General features: G+C 42.6%; 1 protein-coding gene across 2 annotated transcripts in view; it reads right to left on the reverse strand.

Annotated features, from left to right (window-relative positions):
- Positions 1–27456, reverse strand: part of GRB2 (growth factor receptor bound protein 2) — a 90216-nt gene that overhangs the window by 12899 nt on the left and 49861 nt on the right. For both annotated transcript variants that reach the window (XM_084838066.1, XM_084838067.1), the window contains one exon: positions 3895–3992. In XM_084838066.1, the coding sequence (XP_084694192.1) occupies positions 3895–3992 (98 nt within the window). The remainder of the gene's footprint in view (positions 1–3894; positions 3993–27456) is intronic.

Genomic DNA, 27456 nt, shown 5'->3' on the forward strand with positions numbered 1-27456 from the left:
CGGTCACTGAACTTGAGCCGGACATCTCGAGAGTGAAGTCAAGTGGGCCTTAGGAAGCGTTACTAACAACAAAGCTGGTGGAGATGACAATATTCCAGCAGAGCTATTTAAAATCCTAAAAGACGATGCTGTTAAAGTGCTGCACTCAATATGCCAACAAATTTGGAACACTCAACAGTGGCCACAAGACTGGAAACGGTCAGTTTACATTCCAATTCCAAAGAAGGGCAATGCCAAAGAGTGTTCAAACTACCGTACAATTGCGCTCATTTCACATGCCAGCAAGGTGATGCTCAAAATCCTACAAGCTAGGCTTCAGCAGTATGTGAACCGAGAACTACCAGAAATACAAGCTGGGTTTCGAAGAGGCAGAGGAACTAGAGATCAAATTGCCAACATTCGCTGGATCATGGAGAAAGCAAGAGAATTCCAGAAAAACGTCTATTTCTGCTTCATTGACTATGCTAAAGCCTTTGATTGTGTGGATCACAACAAACTGTGGCAAATTCTTAAAGAGATGGGAGTACCAGACCACCTTACCTGTCTCCTGAGAAACCTGTACGAGGGTCAAGAAGCAACAGTAAGAACCGGACATGGAACAACCGAGTGGTTCAAAATTGGGAAAGGAGTACAACAAGGCTGTATATTGTCGCCCTGCTTATTTAACTTATATGCAGAGTACATCATGAGAAACGCCGGGTTGGATGAATCACAGGTCGGAATTAAGATTGCCGGGAGAATTATCAACAACCTCCGATACACAGACGATACCACCCTAATGGCAGAAAGCGAAGAGCATCTAAAGAGCCTCTTCTTGAGGGTGAAAGTGGAGAGTGCAAAAGCTGGTTTGAAACGCAACATTAAGAAAACGAAGATCATGGCATCTGGCCCTATCACTTCCTGGCATATGGAAGGGGAAGAAATGGAAGCAGTGACAGTTGTTATTTTCTTGGGCTCCAAGATCACCGCAGATGGTGACTGTAGCCATGAAATTAAAAGACGCTTGCTCCTTGGGAGGAAAGCTATGGCAAACCTAGACAGCATAGGAAGAAGCAGAGACATCACCTTGCCGACAAAGGTCCGTCTAATCAAAGCTATGGTTTTCCCAGTAGCAACATATGGCTGTGAGAGCTGGACTATAAGGAAGGCTGAGCGCCGAAGAATTGATGCTTTCGAACTGTGGTGCTGGAGAAGACTTACGAGTCCCCTGGACTGCAAGGAGGTCAAATCAGTCCATCCTAAAGGAAATCAACCCTGAGTGCTCATTGGAAGGACAGATACTGAAGCTGAAGCTCAAATATTTTGGCCACCTAATGCGAAGAGAAAACTCCCTGGAAAAGACCCTGATGCTGGGAAAGATTGAAGGCAAAAGGAGAAGGGGACAGCAGAGGATGGGTTGGCTAGATAGCATCACCGATGCAATGAATATGAACTTGAGCACACTCCGGGAGAGAGCAGAGGACAGGAAGGCCTGGCATGCTATGGTCCATGGGGTCACGAAGAGTCGGACACGACTTAACGACTGAACAACAAAAGTGCAGCCCTGACAGGACAGTGCAGTGCTTTCATTTACTGCATGCCATGGCTTGCCTGGCCACTATTGCAACCTGTCTGGGGCTAGTTTGGTGGCCCACCACCATCACCTGCTCCTGCTGCTGGTAAGGAGGAGGGAAAGGAAGACATAGGGAATAAAGAGACTGGGGAAGAAGGGAACAAACTGGTCCTTTTTTCTATCTTTTTTCCGAAAACTTTTTACAGAGGTTGCTGGGCATACCAGAACTTTGCTCTGACAACCTCTTTAAAATGTTTTGAAAAAAGAAAGGAAAGGGGCCTGTTTGTTCCCTTTCTGCTGCTGCCTGAGAAATATGGGGGTGGGGGTGGAGGAAGCAAGCAAACAACTAGCATGGGCCGGGGAGAGAGAGCAGAGAAGCAAATGGTGGTGGTCGGAAGACGGCATCTTGCCCAGCGTCCCCTCAAACTTGGCAGCACCACCAGGGAGAGAAATGTATTCATTCAAGTCAGAGGATCTGGATGAATAATGATTTGTGAAGAAGGAGAAATCTCCAGATAGGATATTAATTTGGAGAAATAACTAACTGAAGAGGATCTGGGTGGTAGAGAGAGAGAGGAAAAGAAAAGGGGTCAGCCCCACCCATTGCTGGCATGTGGTCCCCAACAGATCCTCCAAGGGAATGTAGGCCTTGGCCGAAAAAAGTTTCCCCACCCCTGACAAAGAGTCCAGTTATAACCTATTATCTTACATGGAGACAAATTCACAGCCCATTTGTATTGATGAAGTGTCACTGATTTCAGTGGGGCCCTAGAAAGGCTTACTTGGTTTATTACTATGTTTTGTATTTTATTACTGTGCATTTTTAATTTGTTGTTTTTATACAGGGTGGCCTATGAATAATATAAATTAAAAAAATACCTTCCTGCTGATTTTTCTTTTTTTTGCAGGAAGCAGAAGACATGCAGTTTTTACAGACTAACATGCTTTCAACTCTAACCAGAATATCTCAGGGACTGCTTGGGATTACAAGCTTCTTTCAGCAAAGAAGTCCAAGCACTTCTTCTATTACACGATCTCCTCAAAAAACAACAAATGCGATGGCGGTATTGGGTGAAAAATTCATCAAGGAAAGAAACCAAAGGCAAACTGTAGGCTAGGAGAATCAGAAGTGTTTGTTGGGGTAGAGAAAAGATGAAAGATGTAAGCAGAAGGTACAGAAAATGAATGGCAAAGGTGGATTTCAAAATTAGATTTCCACTGGAACTATTCCTTTAGTGAAAAAGTTTCAGGGCTCACCTTTCACAAACAATTATGTGTGCTTCCCTCTGTACAGGCCATGTATTTAAGATATTTTCCAGCAATTATTCCCATGCAGAGTTTTAACAAACAGGAACTTGTCTCCATTAAATATCCTTAGTACTGACACCGTAGTATTTAATAGAATTAGCTATTGCTCAAAATCAGTTGAAAGCAAGAGGACTATAAGCTGGCACACCGAATCTTTGAAATACATTGCACCACACAGCCAACAAAGAGTACATTAAGATGTTCTATAGGCTTACGAAGAACAACATTCTCATTGATCGAGGAAGGAACAGTGCAGGCAAGAAGTGAAGACTAATGAAGTGTGTAGCATTCCCATAGGTTTCCTTTTGACTAGCTAAAAGCCTCACCATTACTACATCAGAGTCAAATATTATGCTGGATGAAGCCTGTCTAGGCAAACAAAAAAACCCAACAACCTGGGCTTTACTGCTGATTCTGCAAGACTTGCAATGAATGCACTCATTGGGAACACAAGTTCACATGACCCACTCCCTTGCTGGCAATACCAGCGATGGGCACTACTACTAGCCTAATTCTATGTAAAATTTATCTTGATGCTACCTCTGCCACCCATAATACAGTCACAGTATATCTGATTGGCACTATTTACATAAGGTTGTATCGATGGCTCTCATGAGTATGAAAATGTGAGATACACAAGATGTTTTTGAGATACACAGGTCAGAAAGCACATACTTAAAACTTTTACACTGACATTGATGGATTTTGGAGTGAACCTGGCTGGATTTGGCCCCAAAGCTTCTACACTAATGCTGAGTGGTTCCCAGCAAGGAGTTCTGACAGAGTAGCTTCTTAGTTTGCTTTATAAAACTCTGACTACTAAACGACATTTGTCAGCCTTGTTTTATGATAGCTAGTACTAATTAAAGGTTGATTATTTTTTCTTTGCAGAATCACTTCTGTATCACTCCTTACAGTGAATTTTAAAAGGAGAAGTGAAATGGGGATTTCTTCTTTTAAGGCCTTACCCCTCCTACCCTAACTCAGGCAGTAAGTATGCCAAACACACGAGGAAGTTGTGGTATTTTACTTACGTATGTGGTTTCATTTCAATATAATTTTTGGGAATGAAGCCATCTTTGCCATTGAGCTCCGCCTTGTACCAATTTTGATCACATTCTTCATTCAAAACCTAGGGGAAGGAGAGGGGAGAAAGAATAAAAAGGTTCTATTTCTGAATAACATGCTGTTAACACACCTATTTAAGTCTGCTTCAATAACAGACAGCTAGTTTCCAAGTTCTCTCTCTCATTCTACTCCAATAGCTGAAGTGGGCAGATGTGAAAGAGGAAGTAGCTTAGTCTTCTAAGTTAGGTAATTCAGTGGGATAATTAAATACACATCCAACCTGTCTGTTCTATATTTACTCTTTCAATAAAGCTTGCCACAGTTTGACTAAAGTAAATCAGACATTTGAAAATCAAGCCATATTCTGAAACTCACGATGAAACATAGAATCAACTGGGATAAGGAGAGCATGTCTTCAGTATTCTAAATGGATAAGGGACTGATATATCACCTACATACAATGCTAGGCTGTATTACCTTTCATATATATTATGTGAGTCTATCACATGATATACATGAAACTGTTTTATTGCCTTTTATAGCCATTCTTGACTATATGTCCAATCAAGAAGCCTAAAAACAACTTTTTAAATTTACCCTTCATTTGGCCTAGCACCTGGCCCCCATCCCTCTATTAAAATTGCCTCAGAACTCTTTCACACGAAAGCAATTCACACTTTTGCTTTTTGCTGAATTCTTTTCTCATCCAAAAAGGGAACTTGTACATTTCCCCAGCTAGGAAATGGATGGACTGCATATACATTTGAAGCCCTTGCTTCATCCCCATAAGGAGGAGTGATGTGGGTTTTCCAGAAAATTTTGAACTGGAAAATTTTCTGATGCCCCAGAGAGTAATCAGATTTAGCAAGTTTATTTTACTTGAATTTAGTAAACAGAACCCCATGTCATTTTTTTTTTATTCCAATGCAACAAAATATTTGACCTGAAATATTTGGGGGTGGGCGGTGGGGAAATTAAAGTACACAAAATGTGATTTAAATGTTACACTTTGTAGACATTTTTATTGGAATTGTTGTAAAATTGTAAAACTTAAATACAATAGCATGTACTCCTCTTACATTGTTTAAATGTAACAAAAAAACAAAGATACTGAAAACTGACACACTAAATACATTTTAGCAACCCAAAAAACTGCGCATGATTTTCTGACAATCACTCATCTATTTCAACAGAGTTCAAATTTCTTCCACTGAGGTTGTTGGGGCACCTTCAGTTCCACTCTCACTACCTATTAGCTCTATTTCACACTGAGATATGTATGTATTTCAATGACATATATGTATTCTCTCACATACTTGCTAGGGATGATAACCTGAAAAACATTAATTACAACTTTGAAACTGCCAGGCTTGCCTAATATTCTATTTGTAATTGGCATCCATTCATTGTTACCAATAAACTTCAGAAATGGAAAATTTTCCCCAGAAAAATAAAGCACTGGAAAATGTTCTCTCCCACATCACTGATGAGAAGTTTACTTTCCAGGTAAGAAGGCATACACCAAACAGAAGCACAAAGCTACCCTCACAGCTCTTTTTTGCCATATTGTTTTTTTTGGGGGGGGATTAACAACGGAAAAAACTACATATACAGCACTATGTAGAGATCACTTGTCACAATTAGACTAATTGAGAGAACTTTTCTTGCATTTTTCTCTGGTTTAATTTTATTCAAATATATAATATATAATGAAACTTTACCATGTATCAGCAAATACATTCTCAAGGAAATGGAACTATCCAGAAGTACACCCGCGGAAAGCCAGAGTACCCTATAATATTTTCCACACACAGAGAATACAAGACAGTAAACCCTTTAAAAAGGTGCACTGCTGCAGGTTTTCAAGAGTTCCATATGTGCTATATGCAAGATGATATATGGCTATCATTGGGCTTTTTTTTTACTGCATACTGTCATGTGAAAAAGAAAGTACACCCTCTTTGAGTTCTATGGTTTTACGTATCAGGACATAATAAAAATCATCTGGTCCTTAGCAGGTCTTAAAATTAGGTAAATACAACCTCAGATGAACAACAACACATGACATATTACACCGTGTCATTATTTATTTTACAGAAATAAAGCCAAAATGGAGAAGCCATGTGTGAAAAACTAAGTACACCCTTACTGCTTCCATTGGTATGAAGAGGCTAAGTAGCAGCCAGGTGCTGCTGATCAAATGCCCTTGATTAATTGATCACCAGCAAGTGCAACCACCTCTATAAAAGCCGAAGTCTCAAGAGTTTGCTGGTCTCGAGCATTCAGGTGTGTATTAACACAATGCCAAAGAGTAAAGACATCAGCAATGGTCTTAGAGAAGCAAATGTTGCTGCCCATCGCTCTGGGAAGGGTTATAAGGCCATTTCCAAACAATTTAAAGTCCATCATTCTACAGTGAGGAAGATTATTCACAAGTGGAAAACATTCAAGACAGTTGCCAATCTTCCCAGGAGTGGACGTCCCAGGAAATTCACCCCAAGGGCAGACCATGCAACGCTCAGAGAAATTGCAAAACATCCAAGAGTTATTGCAAAACATCCAAGATGCAAAACATCTCAGACTCTACAGGCCTCAGTTAGCATGTTAAATGTTAAAGTTCATGACAGTACAATTAGAAAAAGACTGAACAAGTATGGTTTGTTTGGAAGGGTTGCCAGGAGAAGGCCTCTTCTCTCTAAAAAGAACATGGCAGCACGGCTTAGGTTTGCAAAGTTGCATCTGAACAAATCACAAGACTTCTGGAACAATGTCCTTTGGACAGACAAGACTAAAGTGGAGATGTTTGGCCATAATGCACAGCGCCACGTTTGGCGAAAACCGAACACAGCATATCAGCACAAACATCTCATGCCAACTGTCAAGCACGGTGGTGGAGGGGTGATGATTTGGGCTTGTTTTGCAGCCACAGGACCTGGGCAACTTACAGTCATTGAGTCGACCATGACCTCCTCTGTATACCAAAGTATTCTAGAGTCAAATGTGAAGCCAAGCACACCAACAAATCTACAACAGAATGGCTGAAAAAGAAAAGAATCAAGGTGTTGCAATGGCCCAGTCAAAGTCCAGACCTCAACCCGATTGAAATGCTGTGGCGGGACCTTAAGAGAGCTGTGCATAAACAAATGCCCGCAAACCTCAATGAACTGAAGCAATGTTGTAAAGAAGACTGGGCCAAAATTCCTCCACAACGATGTGAGAGATTGATAAAGTCATACAGAAAATGATTATTTCAAGTTATTGCTGCTAAAGGTGGTTCTACAAACTACTGAATCATAAGGTGTACTTAGTTTTTCACACATGGCTTCTCCAGTTTGGCTTTATTTCTGTAAAATAAATAATAACATGGTGTAATATGTCATGCGTTGTTGTTCATCTGAGGTTGTATTTACCTATTGTTAAGACCTGCTAATGACCAGATGATTTTTATTATGTCCTGATACATAAAGCCATAGAACTCAAAGAGGGTGTACTTTCTTTTTCACATGACTGTAGGTCATATTAACCAGAGAACACAGAAATATTTTTAAAATTCTGGTTAGAAAATTGAAGAGCCTTTTATTTTGATGATCTAACTGAAGGTGTCAGTAGAAATCTGGAATCCAAACATTAAGCTTCATCATCTTAGGAAGAGAATGTTCTCTCTTCGTAGGCGTTAGACACGAAGTGAAAATTCTTACAGAGCCGAGAGCGAAGTCAGTAATTAATCTAACCAAATTGATGGGAAGTAAAGCAACTGCTTCTTTTATATTGGAACATTTATGGTTGAGAGGAAGGATATTTTTAGCAGCTACACTTCAACTAACACTGCTATGTGATGGCCTCAGTCTGTATTCAGCCTCTCATTACAATAACACCCAGAGCACCCAGGACTGCAGCCTGTCAGTTTCCTCATAAGAGATCTCTTACCAAGGCAAGCCCATCTGTCTCCATGGTAACAGAGAAAAGGAAGCTCTTTTGTTTTTTGCAATAGCTTAACAAATTTGAAGAGGTTCTCAAGGCCAAAATAGTTAATGTGTGAAATACATGTATACATTTAATGAGCCTTGTTTATACTTTAAAAATAAAAGCTGAAGTGAGGCCTGATTAGGACTGGAACCACTGTGTACATGTGGGGGTTAGCCCTTTCCCTCTAAGCCACAATCCTGGTGAAAATCTCTCTTCCCCTGACCCACACAAGCTGCTATTCACTCCAAGAGTAGCTACTGGCATCAAGGTGGATAGAAATCAATGAGCAAGTTCACACGTCATGCTAAGTCATCCTGTGAATAAGCTATTGGGTTGGTTGTTTGCTGAAAAACCCATGGTGCGCCCAACAGACGATCGGACTTGCTGTCGCTCGTTCTCCCCCTCCTTCCCCCTCACTCCTTCATCCGGCTCTGGAATGTATCCCAGGCATCTCTGCAGCAGAACCCATCTTGTCTCCTCATTCCAGCCCCCTCTGATTGCTACCGCTTTTTGCTCCCTGGCTTTTAAAGGAATATTTTTCAGTGCCTCAAAAAAATGCACAAATGGGTCGTTGTTGTTGTTGTTGTTGTTATTATGTCTTATTTAAGTGCAAAAGTGTACATTTACAGCTGTCCAATATGTGGTCTTGCCTAATCAATTTCCTTGTATGTCTCAACTGTTGAAGGGAGTGGCAAAGTTGAGTAGATAACATACAAGGAAACTGAAAAGACGAGATTGCATATATGCTATTTTGCGCACAGTTGCGAAGGACCAGGGGAGAAATAATAGTAAGAGATAGGAGGGACCCAGTAGTGCAATTCAGAAGCACCAAAATGGGGGAAAAGGCAAACAGAGTAAGTGCACCAAAAGTGGGGGGACGACAATATCTCTGTCTTGGTGATGTGATCCTTTCACTTTTAAGTGTTGAACTGACACTTGTCAGTGTCCTCCACCTATTCAACACTTCCTTGATTCTCCTGCTACTCCAGAAAAGGGGAGTTATTCGCTCCCCCTGCTTTTTGGAGCTCCTTTTGGAGCACTTACTGCTGCTGTTACTGTGCTTCAGTGTATGTGTGCAAATCTCCCTGACAGTAAATAAAGGGGAAATTTGCACACCTGCAGTAGCAGATGAGTTACTGCAGGTGTACAAATTTCCCTTCCATTTACTTCCCATCCTTAAATTTGCACAAATATTCCTGACAGTTAAAAAAAAACAAAACTTCAGAGGGTGGCTGAATGGGATGGAGCAAATGGGGCACCCTCACTAGTAGTACTTACATTAAGAACATAAAAACATACAAAGAGCCATTCTGAATCAGGCCAAGGGTCCATCTAGTCCAGCATTCTGTTCACATAGTGGCCAACCACCTGTCGACCAGGAACCCAAAAGCAGGGCATGAGTGCAATAGCACCCTCCCACCCATGTTCCCCAGCAACTGGTGTACATAGGCTCACTGCCTCTGGTACTGGAGGTAGCACATTGCCATCAACTAGTAGCCACTGATAGCCTTTTCCTCCAGGAACTTGTCTAACCCCACTTTAAAGCCATCCAAACTGGTGGCCATCACATTCCAACCCCCAAATGGGCCCCATTTACTCCATCCCATGCAGCCATCTGCTCAGGGGCTTTTCTAAAACTGTCAGGGAGATTCGTACACATCTGCTGAAGTGAAGTAACCGCAGCAGTAAGTCATCCAAAAGTAGCCACGAAAAGGTGGGACTCCCAAGTCGGAAGATGGTCAAAATGCTACTGGGGAGGAACAGAGGATAAGTTCAACTAGCCCCAGGTGTGATGACGCAGCTAGCTCAAAGCCGAAAGGACAGCTAGCAGCCGATGGTGCTGGTGGTGAACGATGAATCTGATGTTCTAAAGATCAACACACCATAGGAACCTGGAATGTAAGATCTATGAGCCAGGGCAAATTGGATGTGGTTATTGGGGAGATGTCAAGATGAAATATAGACATTTTGGGTGTCAGTGAACTGAAATGGACTGGAATGGGCCACTTCACATCAAATGACCACCAGATCTACTACTGTGGACAAGAGGACCACAGAAGAAATGGAGTAGCCTTCATAATTAATAATAAAGTGGCTAAAGCAGTGCTTGGATACAATCCAAAAAATGACAGAATGATCTCAATTCGAATTCAGGGTAAGCCATTTAACATCACAGTGATTCAAATATACGCCCCAACCACAGATGCTGAAGAAGCAGAAGTAGATCAGTTCTATGAGGATCTGCAGCACCTATTGGATAGTACGCCAAAAAAAGATGTTATTTTCATTATAGGAGACTGGAATGCTAAGGTGGGTAGTCAAACGACACCTGGAATTACAGGCAAGCATGGTCTGGGAGAACAAAATGAAGCAGGACATAGGCTGATAGAATTTTGCCAAGACAACTCACTGTGTATAATAAACACTCTCTCCTAAGAGACGACTTTATACATGGACTTCACCAGATGGTCGACACCGAAATCAGATTGACTACATCCTTTGTAGCCAAAGGTGGCGGACATCTATGCAGTTGGTAAAAACAAGACCTGGAGCTGATTGTAGTTCAGATCACGAACTTCTTATTGAACAATTTAGAATCAGACTAAAGAGAATAGGGAAGACCCTATTATTGTTTCCCGCCTCCCAGCTGAGCAGAGCAGAGCAGAGCAGAGCAAGCTGCTCCAGCTGGTCCAGGGACTACAGAAGCAGGCAAGCTCCCAGAGAGCGAGCGAACAGAGCGAGCGAACAGGGGGAGCAAACAGGAGTTGGCCAGGGGAGTTGCAGTGGTTGAAGAGACAAAGGAGACAAAGGAGACAGAGGCTAAGAGGTAAGTGGGCTGCAGGAAGCCCAGGGGGCTGCCCTTTATCCTTCTGGTTGGCTGTGAGCTCACCAGGTGCTTCTGAGAGCTCCAACTGAATTGGAGGGGTGTGGCCTGAGTACTCCCAGCAGCTGAGTGGGCGGGAAGCTTCAGTCTGTTTCCCGCCTCCCAGCTGAGCAGAGCAGAGCAGAGCAGAGCAGAGCAGAGCAGAGCAGAGCAGAGCAGAGCAAGCTGCTCCAGCTGCTCCAGGGACTACAGAAGCAGGCAAGCTCCCAGAGAGCGAGCGAACAGAGCGAGCGGACAGGGGGAGCAAACAGGAGTTGGCCAGGGGAGTTCGGCAGGGGAGGTCAAGGGGGAGGCCCCTAACATTTTTTGTAAATTTTAAATTTTTATTTTTTTAACTAACTTTTTTCCATTTATTTGTCTTGTAACACACACTTTCACACCAGTGGGACTCTGCTTTTAACCTCTACTGAGTAGAGGAGCAGGCACAGGCTAGTCTAGAACAATCACAACGCTAGACACAAAAAGGGAAAAGAGGCAATGGAAGGACAAGACTCTCCGGTGGTGGTGACCTGCAAGGTGTGTGCAATGTTTGTTTTCTTGCCTGAGAACAACATGGCCTACACCTGCAACAAGTGCAAGTTGATCACGCTGCTGGAAGAAAAAGTAAGTGGACTGGAGCGGCGACTGTCGACCCTCCGGGGAATAAGAGAACACGAAGAGTTCTTGGACAGAATGGGGGAACTACAGCAGCAAAGGGAAGACCAGAAGCTTGAAGAGCAACAGCAAGATGAGGCAGTGGGAAATGCTGAGGTGAAGAATAATGGAGTAGAGGATACTCCTTGGAAAAGGGTGACAGTTAGGAGAAGAAGAACTAGACGCCACTCTGCACCAGTGGAAGCAGTGGAGCTGTGGAACCGATTCCAGGTACTTGCGGATGAGACTGGAGGACAGCCTGCAGAGGAAGAATCACAGGGGAACCTGCAGGAGAGTGAGCAAGAGGCTGAAGGTCAGTCAAACACAGGCGATGAAACCCAGACCTACAAGAAGAAGAGAACAGTGGTAGTAGTGGGAGACTCCTTGCTGCTTGGGATCGAGACCCAAGTATGTTGCGAAGACCCGTGGACTCGCCAGGTATGTTGTCTCCCGGGAGGACAGATTAGAGACGTGACTGAAAGGTTGCCTGCACTCATAAAGCCCACTGACAGGTATCCCTTTCTTCTCATCCATGTGGGAACAAATGATACCGCCAAGCAGAGCTACGAAGAGATCACGTCAGACTTTGAAGCTTTGGGAAGGAAACTCAAGAACTTTGGGGCCCAGATAGTTTTCTCATCCATCCTTCCAGTAGTTAGAAGAGGGATAGAAAGGGAACGAAAAATACTCCGGGTGAATGACTGGCACGAAAGTGGTGCCGACGAGAGAGATTTGGATTCTGGGACCACGGCCTATACTTCCTGGAAGATGGGATGTTGGCTAGGGACGGGTTGCACCTCACAAAGAATGTGTTTGGCCACAGCATGAAGAACTTCATCAGGAGGGCTTTAAACTGAATCCTACGGGGAAGGGAGATGTAATGTTGGGGGTAACAATGGATGTAGGCGCATGCACTGCAACCGAGTGAACAGCTCTGATAGCGCCCAATAATAGTCTTCAGACACATGTAGGAAGAAAGCCAGACTATGAAGCACATAGTCTTCGATGCCTATATAGTACTAATGCCCAGAGTATGGGAAACAAACAGAACGAACTTGAACTCTTAATACAAGAGGGAAATTATGACCTGATAGGTATAACTGAGACTTGGTGGGATGACTCTCATGACTGGAATACAGCAATGGAAGGATATAACTTGTTCAAAAAGAACAGGAGGAACAGAAAGGGAGGTGGGGTTGCACTGTATGTGAAAAATACATATCTCTGCACAGAAATACAGGAGGAGGAGCTTGGTAGCCCCATCGAGAGCATCTGGGTTGAAATAAATGGAGCAAAGAATAAAAGGAACCTGGTGGTCGGAGTCTACTACCGGCCACCCAGTCAAGGAGAAGATGAGGATGAAACTTTTGAAAAGCAAATAGCCAATGTTTTAAGGAAGCATGATGTAGTAGTAATGGGGGACTTCAATTTCCCTGATATTTGTTGGGAGACAAATTCTGCAAAACATGGCCCCTCCACAAAATTCCTGACTTGTGTGGTGGATAACTTCCTCCTACAGAAAGTAGAGGAAGGAACTAGAGGATTGGCTATCCTTGACTTGATCCTAACCAACAGAGATGACTTAGTGGATAAAGTAGCAGTTACAGGAACTCTGGGGGAAAGCGACCATGTTGTACTTGAGTTCTTGGTTCTAAGGGAAGCAAAAGCCGAGTGTACTCAAACGTGTACCCTGGATTTTAGGAAAGCTGATTTTAATAAACTCAGAACAATGATCAGTAAGGTCCCATGGCAAGCGACGCTAACGAGAAAAGGAGTCCAAGATGGGTGGGCACTTTTAAAAAAGGAAATTCTCAAGGCACAATCACAAACAATTCCAACAAGAAGAAAAGGTGGAAGACAACAGAAGAAGCCAATGTGGCTTCACAAAAAGCTTAGGGATGACCTGAAAACAAAAAAGGACACATATAGGAAGTGGAAAGAAGGCCAAGTAACAAAGGAAGAGTACAGGCAGATAGCACAGAATTGCAGGGATGGCGTCAGGAAGGCTAAAGCTGAGAATGAGCTGAGGTTAGCAAGGGATGCTAAAAACAACAAAAAGGCTTTCTTCAGCTACGTGCATAGTAAAAGGCAGAGGAAAGAAATGGTGGTTCAGCTATTAAATAAGGATGGCAAAAAGATAACAGATGACAAAGAAAAGGCAGAGGTGCTCAGTTCCTACTTTGGCTCAGTCTTCTCTCAAAAGAGGGTCTATGACCCCCCTGGCAAAGGCGAAGTACAGGCTGCAGGGGCAGGATTGCAGCTTGAGATCGATAGGCATATGGTCAAGGAACACCTAATTACTTGGAATGAGTTCAAATCTCCAGGGCCAGATGAACTGCATCCTAGAGTAATAAAGGAACTGGCAGAAAAACTCTCAGGACCGCTGTCTATTCTCTTTGAGAAATCATGGAGGACGGGGGAAGTGCCAGATGACTGGAGGAGGGCTAATGTTGTCCCTATCTTCAAAAAGGGTAAAAAGGAAGAACCTGGGAACTACAGACCAGTCAGTCTGACATCAATCCCTGGGAAATTTCTGGAGCAGATGATAAAGCAATCCATCTGGAAGCACCTTGACAACAATGCCGTGATTACTCGAAGCCAACATGGATTTGTCAAAAACAAGTCCTGCCAGACAAATCTGATCTCATTTTTTGATCAAGTAACCTCCCTTGTAGACCGTGGGAATGCTGTAGACATCATATACCTCGACTTCAGCAAAGCTTTCGACGAAGTGCCCCATGATATCCTGATGAGCAAACTAGCTCAGAGTGGGCTAAATGAAACAACTATCCGGTGGATCCACAGTTGGCTACAGAATCGGACTCAAAGAGTGCTTATCAATGGGACCTTCTCAAACTGGGGAGAGGTAACGAGTGGGGTACCGCAGGGCTCAGTCCTGGGCCCAGTGCTCTTCAACATTTTTATTAATGACTTGGAGGAGGAGGTGCAGGGAATGCTGATCACATTTGCAGATGACACAAAATTGGGCGGGATAGCTAATACTTTGGAAGACAGAAACAAAATTCAAAGTGATCTGGATAGACTGGAGCGCTGGGCAGAAAACAACACAATGACATTTAATAGGGAAAAATGCCAAGTTCTGCACCTAGGAAAAAGAAACCAAATGCACAGTTACAAGATGGGGGATACTTGGCTCAACCACACTACAAGCGAGAAGGATCTTGGAATTGTTGTCGATCACAAGCTGAATATGAGCCAACAATGTGATGTGGCTGCAAGAAAGGCAAATGCTATTTTGGGCTGCATTAATAGAAGCATAGCTTCCAAATCCCGGGAAGTACTAGTTCCCCTCTACTCAGCACTGGTTAGGCCTCAGCTGGAGTACTGTGTCCAATTCTGGGCACCACACTTTAAGAAGGATGCAGACAAACTGGAGAGGGTTCAGAGGAAGGCAACAAAGATGATCAGGGGACTGGAAACAAAGCCCTGTGAAGAGAGACTGAAAGAACTGGGCATGTTTAGCCTTGAGAAGAGAAGACTGAGGGGAGATATGATAGCACTCTTCAAGTACTTGAAAGGTTGTCACAGAGAAGAAGGCCAGGATCTCTTCATGATCATCCCAGAGTGCAGGACATGGAATAATGGGCTCAAGTTCCAGGAAGCCAGATTCCGGCTGGACATCAGGAAAAACTTCCTGACTGTAAGAGCAATACGACAATGGAACCAGTTACCTGGGGAGGTGGTGGGCTCTCCCGCACTGGAGGCCTTCAAGACGAGGCTGGACAGCCATTTGTCAGGGATGCTCTGACTTGGATTCCTGCATTGAGCAGGGGGTTGGACTCAATGGCCTTGTAGGCCCCTTCCAACCCTACTATTCTATGATTTTATGACCCACAGATCAGTTAGATATGAGCTCACTAATATTCCTCATGAATATGCTGTGGAGCTGAAGAATAGATTTAAGGGACTAGATTTAGTAGATAGGGTCTCGGAAGAACTATGGACAGAAGTTCGCAACATTGTTCAGGAGGAGGCAACAAAAAAGTCCCAAAGAAAAAGAAAACCAAGAAAGCAAGATGGCTGTCTGCTGAGACACTGGAAGCAGCCCGAGAAAGAAGGAAAGCAAAAGGCAACAGTGATAGGGGGAGATATGCCCAATTAAATGCAAAATTCCAGACGTTAGCCAGAAGAGATAAGGAATTATTTTTCAACAAGCAATGCACGGAAGCGGAAGAAGATAATAGAATAGGAAGGACAAGAGACCTCTTCCAGAAAATTAGAAACATCAGAGGTAAATTCCAGGCAAAAATGGGTATGATCAAAAACAAAGATGGCAAGGACCTAACAGAAGCAGAAGAGATCAAGAAAAGGTGGCAAGAATATACGGAAGATCTGTATAGGAAGGATAATATCGGGGATAGATTTGACGGTGTGGTCAGTGAGCTAGAGCGAGACATCCTGAAGAGTGAGGTTGAATGGGCCTTAAGAAGCATTGCTAATAACAAGGCAGCAGGAGATGATGGTATCCCAGCTGAACTGTTTAAAATCTTGCAAGATGATGCTGTCAAGGTGATGCATGCCATATGCCAGCAAATTTGGAAAACACAAGAATGGCCAACAGATTGGAAAAAATCAACCTATATCCCCATACTAAAACAGGGAAGCACCAAAGAATGTTCAAACTATCGAACAGTGGCACTTATTTCACATGCCAGTAAGGTAATGCTCAAGATCTTGCAAGGTAGACTCCAGCAATTCATGGAACGAGAATTGCCAGATGTACAAGCTGGGTTTAGAAAAGGCAGAGGAACTAGAGACCAAATCGCCAATATCCGCTGGATAATGGAGAAAGCCAAGGAGTTTCAGAAAAACATCTATTTCTGTTTTATTGACTATTCTAAAGCCTTTGACTGTGTGGATCATAACAAATGGTGGCAAGTTCTTGGTGGGGTGGGGATACCAAGTCATTTTGTCTGTCTCCTGAGGAATCTGTATAACGACCTAGTAGCGACGGTAAGAACAGACCATGGAACAACGGACTGGTTTAAGATTGGCAAAGGAGTACGGCAGGGTTGTATACTCTCACCCTACCTATTCAACCTGTACGCAGAACACATCATGCGACGTGCTGGGCTTGATGAAGCCAAGGCTGGAGTTACAATCGCTGGAAGAAACATTAACAATCTCCGATATGCAGATGATACCACTTTGATGGCTGAAAGCGAGGAGGAGCTGAGGAACCTCATGACAAAGGTGAAAGAAGAAAGTGCAAAAGCTGGGTTGCAGTTAAACCTAAAAAAACCCAAGATTATGGCAACCAGCTTGATTGATAACTGGCAAATAGAGGGAGGAAACGTGGAGGCAGTGACAGACTTTGTCTTTCTAGGTGCAAAGATTACTGCAGATGCTGACTGCGGCCAGGAAATCAGAAGACGTTTACTTCTTGGGAGGACAGCAATGACAAATCTTGATAAAATAGTTAAGAGCAGAGACATCACGCTGACAACAAAGGTCCGCATAGTTCAAGCAATGGTATTCCCCATAGTAACCTATGGCTGTGAGAGCTGGACCGTAAGGAAGGCTGAGCGAAGGAAGATAGATGCTTTTGAACTGTGGTGCTGGAGGAAAATTCTGAGAGTGCCTTGGACTGCAATAAGATCAAACCAGTCCATCCTCCAGGAAATAAAGCCAGACTGCTCACTTGAGGGAATGATATGAAAGGCAAAACTGAAGTACTTTGGCCACATAATGAGAAGACAGGATACCCTGGAGAAGATGCTGATGCTAGGGAAAGTGGAAGGCAAAAGGAAGAGGGGCCGACCAAGGGCAAGATGGATGGATGATATTCTGGAGGTGACGGACTCGACCTTGGGGGAGCTGGGGGTGGTGACAGCCGACAGGAAGCTCTGGCATGGGCTGGTCCATGAAGTCACGAAGAGTCGGAAGCGACTGACCGAATAAACAACAAATATATACATACATATAAATATATATATATAAATGATTTAGTAATGTTACATAATCTTCCTTTGAGAAGGCTGCCACAATGGATTTTAGAGTCTCTATTCAAAAATGCATTGTCTTGAGATATTTGTTTAGCCTCTAAAAGTCCAGCACCACCATCACATCTCTGCTTTTTAAAAGTATATCATTATGAAAACAACAGAATAAACCCTGAAACAATTCTGGAATTAGATAACAGGTTCTATCAACTCAATGTCCAAGGAATGCTGGATTGTGGAGAAGGGCTGTAGCTTAGGGAATGGCCCTAGAAAAATGTCTGTCTGAAATTCTGGAAAGCCACTGTCAGTCAACAATACTGGGTTAGATGGTCTGACTCAGTATAAGGTAGCTTCCTACGTTCCTATCGACAGATGATTTTGATAGTCCTTTAACTTTGTGAACTTGTGATAGTCCTTTAACCTTGTGTCCTTGGATTCACTTGCTAACTTGAGCATACCCCTTTTCATCTTGGTAGAGGACTGCACCCAGGTATCTGTGGTGGTGTTTATTCATTTGCTGAAGTGCTGGAGGCAATTCTGGATGCTGCCAGGAGAGTGGGTTGTGCTGGCATCATGCTTGCTGTTGAGTTTGAAGACCATGCAGGGTCTGGTCAATTAAGATCTTTGTGAAGATGACTTGGGTAAAGTACTCTTGCTTGGCGTCTCTGTGCTCCTTTGGCTTTGTAAATAGCTGGGTTGGGTGTTTTGTTTTGTTTTTAAGGAGCTTATGTCTTCTTGTCCTCCTCCTTGGCAATGCTTTCTTTTGTGCTATCACATTCATTGGCAGAAGTGTGCCTCAAGCAGAACAGCAGTCAGAATTAATGCAGAGAGGAGCATTGCTGTAAGAGAAGTCTGAGGCCATCTTTGATAAACCTGGATGTGGGGGACATCCGGTCGGAGCCATGGCGTCCTGGCAGTGATTTGCGGAGCTCCACAGGTTGTTCATCTCAAACAGCTGTGAAAAGGTTGAGAAACCTTTTTATCTTCCCCTGGAATTAAAAGGGGAAGCTTACAGTACCATCCAGATGAAATCTTGGAAGAACAGCTGCTTCTGTGGAGAAACAGAGGGGCTGGAATCTAAGGTTAGTCGCCAGAGTATCATCTACTGAATGCTGTTTGAAACTCCTAAGCAATTAGGAGACATAAGAACAGATGGCTCCAAATAGTATTTGTGAATTTAAACTATCAGCAATATCTGAGGACTTGTAATTAAATCTGCTTAAGTGTTTGTTTTTCTGTTTGTGCAATCATACTTGCTTGTTGTGCTTTTGAAAGTGGAGGATGGCAGTACCAAAGCAAAAAAAGAAAGGCTTGAGAATGCCATCTACCCCCCAATTGCTCCCCCAGCAGAGGTTGTTAGAAATGCCAGAGATGAAGAGGAGTTGCTTGCTTTGATAAAAACTATGTCTTCTCAGCTACCAGAGCAGTCAAAGAAACTTGAAACAATTCAGGACTCAATCATTGCCCTTCAGGGGGCTGTGGATTTAATTAATATCTCTTTTCAAAAGATGGAATCGAAGGTTAATGCTCTCGAAGATTGGGTTACTGCTCATGAAATTGCTATGGAAGCTTCTCATAATATTTTGTCTGCTCGAATTTCTCAACTGGGGGCCTTCACACGTAGAGCGAATTTACGTATCCTTGGTATTAAAGATGTGGCTACTGATATAGATTTGGCTGAATTTATGGATAAACTTTTGCATGAGCTATTGGCTTCACCGTCTGATTTTCTACTTGATATTGAGCATGCATATCGTATTCCTGGTTCAATACGTGGCACTAAAGGGACTTTTGGGACTCTTATTGTTCAATTTTCACAAGTCTCTACAAAAAATTATCTTATGCGTCTGGCAAGAGAACGAGGTGAGCTTTGGTAGGGACCAGCAAATGACAAGATTATGCTCTGTCATGATTATACTAAAGAAATCGCTAACAGAAGAAAGCAATTCACCAGGGCGAGAAGTTTGGCAAAGCAAATTAATCTGCAATATCATATTAAATATCCGGCTACATTTTGCATTTTTTTTGAAGGCCAGATGAAAAGGTTTTTAAATCCTGATGCTGCAGAGTCATTCCTAACTGGTATTAAAATTAAAACAAGGCAACCAACTCTCTCAGCCTCCTGAGTTGGAATTTAGCCATCTTTACTGTTCTTTTGAAGTGCTGCTTGGGTTATAGCTGATAAGATGTCTAGGCCGTATGCCAGAGTAAATGTTTGCATATTTCTGTTTTCTTTCTCCTTTTTTATGTTATATTGTAATAAAATGTCTGTGTGTGTGTGTGTACACATAGAAACATATTTTTAGATATATTACTTAAAATATACAAATGGTTTGCTTTTTTATCTTTCTCTTAATTTTCTTTTTCTTTTTATTATTATTATCATTATGGGATTATGGTTATTACTATTCCTTGCTGGCTAAACCTTTAATGTTTATTAATATGCGTTAATTAAATGGTAATATATGGCTAATGGAAATGGATTGTTTGCTCCCGTTTCTTTGCTATAAGACTGAGGTTATGACACTGAAAGATAAGGTTCACCATTTGTGGTGCAGCGGATTGAAGATTTAATAATACCTGCAATGTTTGGAAGAGTGCTGTATAGGTACAATTTGTAATTGGATTTATATTAGGATATCTGGTTTGTTCTTATTGAAGTTTAATATAATCCTTTTTTTTCTTTTCGCCTTCTTTTGCTATCCTCCCCCCCCCCCCAGAATACTGTAAAGTTGGAAACTGAAGATTCTGATTATGTTGTTGGTACTGTTTATTTCATTTATAAAAATAAAATAGATTTTAAAAAAAAGATAAACCTGGATGTGGTGGAATCTGCTGAAGCCACATCTTCTGCCCAGAGACATTTAGCCTTTGAAAAGAGAGAGTTGGTAGCTGTCAGGAGTGCCCTGGCAGCCTCTTTCAGTAGACTCCAACAGCCAACTCAAGACACAGACGAAAGGATTCTTTTCAAAGCTTTAATCCTTTTACAACTTAATGACTCTTTCAGATGCTAATCACCAGCGACTAAAGCAAGGAACAGCAAAGTGGCCTAAGCTTCGAATAGGCAGTTGATCCCTGTTTGAAGGAGAGTCACTTGAAGACCCAGAACTGATGGGCTAGGGAGAGATCCTCCCTCTTTCCCTTGGGTCCATGGGAGGCAGCCGTTGCTTGCACGCCAAACGGGCGCTGCACCTCCTTTCCGTGCCCTCCATCGCTTGTCGCTCTCTGCGTCGAGCATCTAGCAAGCCTCGTTCCAGCACTTTCTCACTGCTAGGATCACTACCTAACTCAGGAATGCCAGCAGGAGGAATCTCTGCCAGCTGCTGTGCCTGTGAGGGATGAGCTGGCTCCTCTCCCACGGATTGCTGTTCCTCCTCAGAATCAGAACTGCTCTGGGGCTCTATGGGCTCAGTTTCCACCCTGACAGTAGCCAAGGCTCACAACTCTATCACAGACGCCTCACCTCACCATCTCAATGTTGCCTTAACTCTTCTGCTACAAGCAGAATGCCACCCTCCTCTGCTGGGATGATTGCTATGGGGAGCAGCTAGTGGAGCATCCACCTGTTGAACTCTCAAGCAAGTCATTACTTTATTGGGCAGGAAAGAGTATTTATTGGCTCTTACTCACTGCCTAGTATCTAGCTGGGTTTCTGTCTGAACCATTTTGCAAAACAAAACAAAATGAACAGAAATCTGAAAAGGTCACCATAAGTGCTTTAGGATGTATTTAAGGGACTGCCCTTATTTGTTTGGTCTGAGCGTTACAATAAACCGCTGTCTCCTCACCTTCTTTCTGGGTATCCTGGGAGAATCTGAAGGTGGCTCTAGGTAACACTTTTGGGAAGACCCTAGAAGGAAACTCCTATAGAACATTTTCTATTGTGCTTCATTTACCTTTCTTCCTATTAGAAGGGATGATGGAAGCTTCCAAACTAACAGGCAGACTAGATCTAACAGGACTACTATCTTACAGCTCAGCTTCTTTATTGAGAACTAGAGAAGGGTCTTTTCTACAAGATCTAAAATGCAGCGATTCTCTAGGAGTTGCAAGATATCTACTGGAAGACAAGACACAATCCCTCCTGTGCTAACAGTGCAAGTGGTCTCAAGAAAGGTGCACATATCAATATTGGAGATATAGTACTATATACAACAAGGACTATAGTACTATATACAAGTATATATGCCTATCCTCGACTCCTATACTTTCTTCACTTGGTGAACTATACTGGGACTGAGCTTTGAACTTCCTGTACTAACAAGTATTTCACACACACACACGCACACACAATGTTTTGCCTGCTGACCAGCCAGGTTTGGGGCTGAGGGGCTGACTGGGTGCGGTTGAGGGTGGGGGCCTTGCACTATGTGCTGTGCCTAGCTGGTCTGTTGGCGCACACCTCCACTCAGCTAGTGCATTTGATGAGCTTTGGCCATGAAGAATGGCTACTGCACTGCTTCCTGCTGCCATCCTGCCTGTTAAGATAGGTAACTGGAGAGCTAGATGCGCTTGATGTGCTGGTACTGAGGGAAAGAGAGAAGAAAGGAATCCAGTGGTCTCTTAGGGTTTCTGTCTCTCTGCCAGTGGGGAGGAGGAGGAAAGGTTTAGTTATGAAGCACCAGTTCAGTATGATCCACTGTAAGTTCTGGCCACAGGTGGGGGAGCTGTAGTTTTCTCCTCTCCTTTCCCATGGGATGGGTGGTGGGGAGAAAGAAGACTGATTTGGTGCAAATTGCCTATGACTGCTTGTCATCCCTGGATGGTGGTGGGAAGCTGTACAGTATCTTCTTCCATTCCCTCCTAACTTTAGTGTTCCATGCTCAAGGCTCCTGGAAGGAGTAGAGGGAGAGGGCAAAACTAAAACAGAATAAAAAAGGAAAGTCAAGACTGGGCTCAGAGTCTCCAAAGAAACCCTGTGACCTCTAAAGCACAGGGCCAAACTGGGAGGGCAAGGACCCCCACCCCGGTGAAGTCACAAGGGGCAGGAGATGGTGCTTTCCTGAAGATGGAAACTGCTCTCTAGCTTTCCTGAGCAGAATCTAGGTTTCCTGTTATTAACTTCCAAGCAGCAATATCAGAGATTTAAATATAAACACAACTGAAAAAAATTGCTAGCACTTTCAGATTTTGTTTACATATGAATAAAGCATAGTATTTGAGAGACATCACTTCAAATGTCACATTATAATTTGTTTTGAATCCTTCATAGCACTTTTGAAAACGAGTGCAGGAATTGAGCTTTACTTTGATTTGGGATGCAGCTTTTTGTCCTCAACATGCACACCAACTTTCATTCAGATGTCTCAATCTTCAAGGAAGACATTGCATCATCATCCCCGCCCCCCACATTTTTCCTGGCCTCCCTTGAGAAGAAGTGTAGGGGTCAAGCTGGGATTCATATGTATTTGAATATTTACCAGCCCTCAAAGTACTTTCTTGTAGTTTCACTAAACTGTTTTTGCTGCAAGTTTGATCAGGCTTTCCAAATTGCATATGAAAGCTTGGTTAGTTTAAGAGTCCTCTTTGTCAAATGTAAAATTCATGTGTAGTTCCTCTCATCTGCAATATGTTCCAGCTGTGTTGGTGCCAGCTGCCTGTAATTCAGCTTGTAAAGAACTCCCTACATAAAAAAGCTTAGCCAGCCAAAGGAAACCCATATCAGTTGGAAGAAATGTTCAAATTTATAAATTAAAAATGTTATCTGCTATTGTCACAAGTGGAATTACTGGGTTTACAAAATACTAATTTCCAAATGAAAAAATGAGCCTAATCTTGGAGGAGCTAATGATACCCACATACTGGTTGTGAGAGTTTCTTGTTCTGTTATGTAAAAAAAAAAGAAAAAAAAGAGGTGCCTTGTCCTTCAAATTAACCCTTTTGCTGCAAAACCTACTAAAACTTAAAAGAGCAGGTATTTTGTTGAATTCCCAAGTTTCATCACATCAAGACTGAAGTTTAAATTCGTTATTATCCAAATAGCATCAAGAACACTTTTGTTCTAATCATTTTGGGCCCAAACCCTTTGATCATATTGTGCCTCCAATGTGTGACGCAAACTCCAAGGATTTCCTCCTGTACTGATGGAGGGACAGGAGGCTTTTTTCACTGCTCATTAGCAACCTAAACGGAAATATCACCAACAAAAATAAGGGGAATCCAAACTGTCACAGAAACATATCACTGACACAATTCCCTTCTGCACCAGCAGTACTTAACAAGACAGTTATATTGTGTGCTCTACTTACTATCAGTAGTTGCTCTACTTCTTAAGAGATCAGAGGAGCAAATGACTTGTTGGGACTGTGATCTAGATACAAAATATCGTGTAGATTACATAATATCATTGTACTTTCCCTTCTCATTCACACTACTCTAAAACAAAGATCAGGGAACAAGAAACTTACAACCATATACTTGTCAAGCATCAGAAATTACCATTCAGGGAAAATCAGAATCAATTCTCTAGTTTTTGATTGCTTCTCTTCACAGTCCTGCATTGCCCTGGATATTACAAAGCCAAATCAACAACCCATTTTGTTGGTTCATTGCTTTCTGCTCCTTTCACTTGCCAGGGTGTGTGTGTGTATGTTTTACTTGTGCAGTTTATATTAAAGCAGCTCAACCCTCATCATAGCTGCATGTTAAATTCCAAGAGATTCCCCCACCCAATAGTTTCTTAAAAAGAGGAAACAGAACATTCTAATGGACAAAGAGCTGAGTTTACTGTGAGTGCAGTGAGCAGTCTGAGAGCACCAGCCTTTTATAACTAGCTGTAGAACTCAGGATGTTATCACGGAAACAGAAGATAGAACATCCTTCCTTATTTCAAACTCAATCTCCATTTAATAGTGGAAATGAGGAATACAGCATTTACACAGGGAACAGTGTAAATCAGCTTTTGGTTAGATATGTCCCAGTCAAACACATGCAGTAATCCCCCTTTCCTAATGTCTGCTCAGATCCAATTCTATAACTACTCTATGGCTTAAACACTCAATTTTTGTGGTCTGGGTATTTTACCCTTAGTCTTCAAATTATAGTAGAATTGTAACCTGGTAGGTTCTTGCTTTCACGTCGGAGCACTATTAAGCAGCAAGTTACTTATATGCAAAACACAACAGCCTCCTTGTTGTTACAGCAATCCAAAATGTGCACACAGGCCTCTATTTATAAGAGGGTCAAGAACTTTGGTGTGAAATTAGTCCTGAGAATGTCTGAATTTAATGAAAGGTGAAAGCCAGATGCAGGCAAATCATGGTCCTCCAGAAGTTCTGGCCTACAACTCCCATGATCCCTTGCCGTTGGCTATGCTGGCTAAGGCTGATGAGAGTTGTAGGCCAAAACATCTGGAGGGCCCACTCTTGGTGTAAGCTAACATGTAGCTTGTGCCAATTTTGTGATCTATTAAATTGTAGGGGTAGGCAATCTTTTTGGGCCCGTGGGAACATTTGTCAATTTGACAAACAGTTCTAGGCACAAGCACAAAATGGCTCCCATGGGAGGCGTGGCTAGTTACAAAGGAAACATAACCTGCCCAAAAGACTTAGTTCAAGGCAGAGGTTGGTCAACACACTAAACACCTCCTTTGAACCCACAGTTTTCAGCACTAACTGAAACCTATTTCACAGAAGGCAAACTTTTCTGCCCACCCCTTCTGCCAGCAAACTCAGTTTCCCTCCCCATCTCTTTATCTCTCTCACTCTGAATCACCACCCATATACCATGTCTCCCTCACACACTGGCTCACCACCAATAAATGCACACACTCTCTCCTTGACTCTGTCTCTCTTGCACACACCATATATCCATCATGCATGCACTTATACATGCATTTACACACACCCCTCCCTTATCCTCCTCACTGGAAGCACACAGAAAACCACACTCATTCTTTTTCAGGATCCTTCCAACCCCCCCCCAAAAAACTTTCTCTCTTTGTCTCACACACATGGAGCCTCCATCCATTCAGACATACAAGCACACAACCCCCTCCCCAGCCCCCAGGGTTGCTCCCAGATGGTTCCCAGCCTCCTGCTGGCTTCCTGTTGCTCCTCCTCTGCTGGCTTCCCTGACACCCCAGCTGGTTTACCTCTGCCTTTCTTAACTACCCCCACTGTTCTCCCTAGCACCCTGCCACACTCCTTAGCCCCCCCCCCCCCGATAGCCAGACAGAAGTGACAGGAATCTTTTTCTTTTTCCCCTTCTTCGTCTAGGTGACTGGATGCTCTGCAGAGGAAAGCACTGGCCTGAAGTCAGCTGCCAACTTCATTTCCTAAGACCGTGTCTGAGTCCCATTTGGGGCCCAGAGGTATTCACAGGAAATGAAGATGGCAGCAGCTGCAGGCCCCCAGATTGCTTTGAAGCAATCCCAGCTGCCTGTAAGAACATTTCTTTCTTTCTGCCTTATTTTTTTAAAGTAGTGAAAGTGGTGGGGCACCACTTTGCCTACCCCCCTATTAAAGTTTCAGGGAAAGAAGTTTTAAAGGAGAAGTGCAATTAGCCCCTTCTTCCCTGGTGACCATTCTGGTAGGTAGACAGTGGCAGCACATCTTTCTGTCCACCACAACCTTCCCTCAGGCTTGGCAGTGGAGAGGATGCATCTGTCCATAACTGAATCTTCATTAAAAAAGAAAAGAAGAAAAAAATAAAAACACCTCCTACTGTGGAAAAGAAATGAATATTCCAGACCACTTTGATTCTCAGTCGTTTTAATGTCAAATCCTTAAGAAAGTCTGCACTGGGAGGCGTAAGGCTGGTACTTTCACCAAAGCAGTTACTGAATTAAAGGCCACTTAAATTCATTATAATAAAGAATGGCACAATCCTTTCATAATCCAATGTGACACAGACCCCCTTGATCTTTGGAACATGTTTATTTCTATAAATGCTTTGTGTCTACACAGATGGGTCTGACTACGACTTAAGGATAAAAACAGGTATTAAGAATGTAGGCTTGCCAGTTTGAGAGGGGATGGTTTTATACAGCTTAATAATAGAAGAAAGTCATATCACTTAGAATAGCATTTTAAAGCTAGATCTTTTGTCTTTTCTACACCTCATCAAGATTGGTGCTATAGTGAGGAAATAGGCTAGTTATTCTCTACCACCATTGTTCTGCTAAATCATTACATAAGAAAGCACTACGTTTTATTCAGACCACCATTTCTTGCTAGATGTTTGAAATACTTAAAAACTATTAAATACCCAGTCATTCCCAAGTTCATTCCAATCCGGGAAGATGGACAGAATTCTACCTTCCTCCCAACACAGAAAGTGATCAACATACACATTGCTGCCTTTCCTTCCAATATTTGGAAAACAGATTGATAGATTAAAATAATGCAACATCAAGTGCCGTCTTTAAAAAATGTTCCAGCCAGTTAATCCTTGATAGAAAAGCCATAATTTCTTTCAGTAACAAAATGTTTAATAAGCTGCTACCCCAGGAATAACTGGTTTGTGTTACAACATTAAGAGCAAAATTAGCAGTCAAGGAAGGAAGCAAGCAGATGAGCAGTGGACAGAACACAGAACAGATCTTTATCATCTTATGTTATGTACTGAAAAATAGTTATAAAATAGTTTCCTATGTCTGAATGTGTTTATCTTTCTTCTGTTGTATCAAAATTTCTTAAACTTTCATTTAAAATACAGTCACAGATTCTTAAACTCATCCCCTAACATTCCAAAGTTTGGTAATCAGAATACTTGCCCTCACTTTTACTGGAATACAGTTTGGGAGGACTACCATTTCTATTCACTAGACCATTAATGAAGGGGAGAATTATCAGCAAGAGTATGCACACTTGAAATCAAGACACCATCACCACACTCTGTAGCTACCTGCAACTAAAGCAGGAATTAACACCAATGTAATATTGGTACAGAGAGCTAACCATGTGATAAGGGCATTTCCTGGATAATGCAGCATATAACCTCTTACGCATCCCCACACAACTCTTGGAGATTTGCCATTTCCATGTGCTCTGGAAAACGTTGTGTATCTTAGCATGCCAATAAGATACCTATGAATTGAATATACTTTGAGATGAGACTGATGAAGTTAGAGATAATCTTCT

The sequence above is a fragment of the Heloderma suspectum genome, chromosome 2 (assembly GCF_057233095.1).
Source record: "Heloderma suspectum isolate Gila_16-S chromosome 2, 16-S_ref, whole genome shotgun sequence".
NCBI lineage: Eukaryota > Metazoa > Chordata > Lepidosauria > Squamata > Helodermatidae > Heloderma > Heloderma suspectum.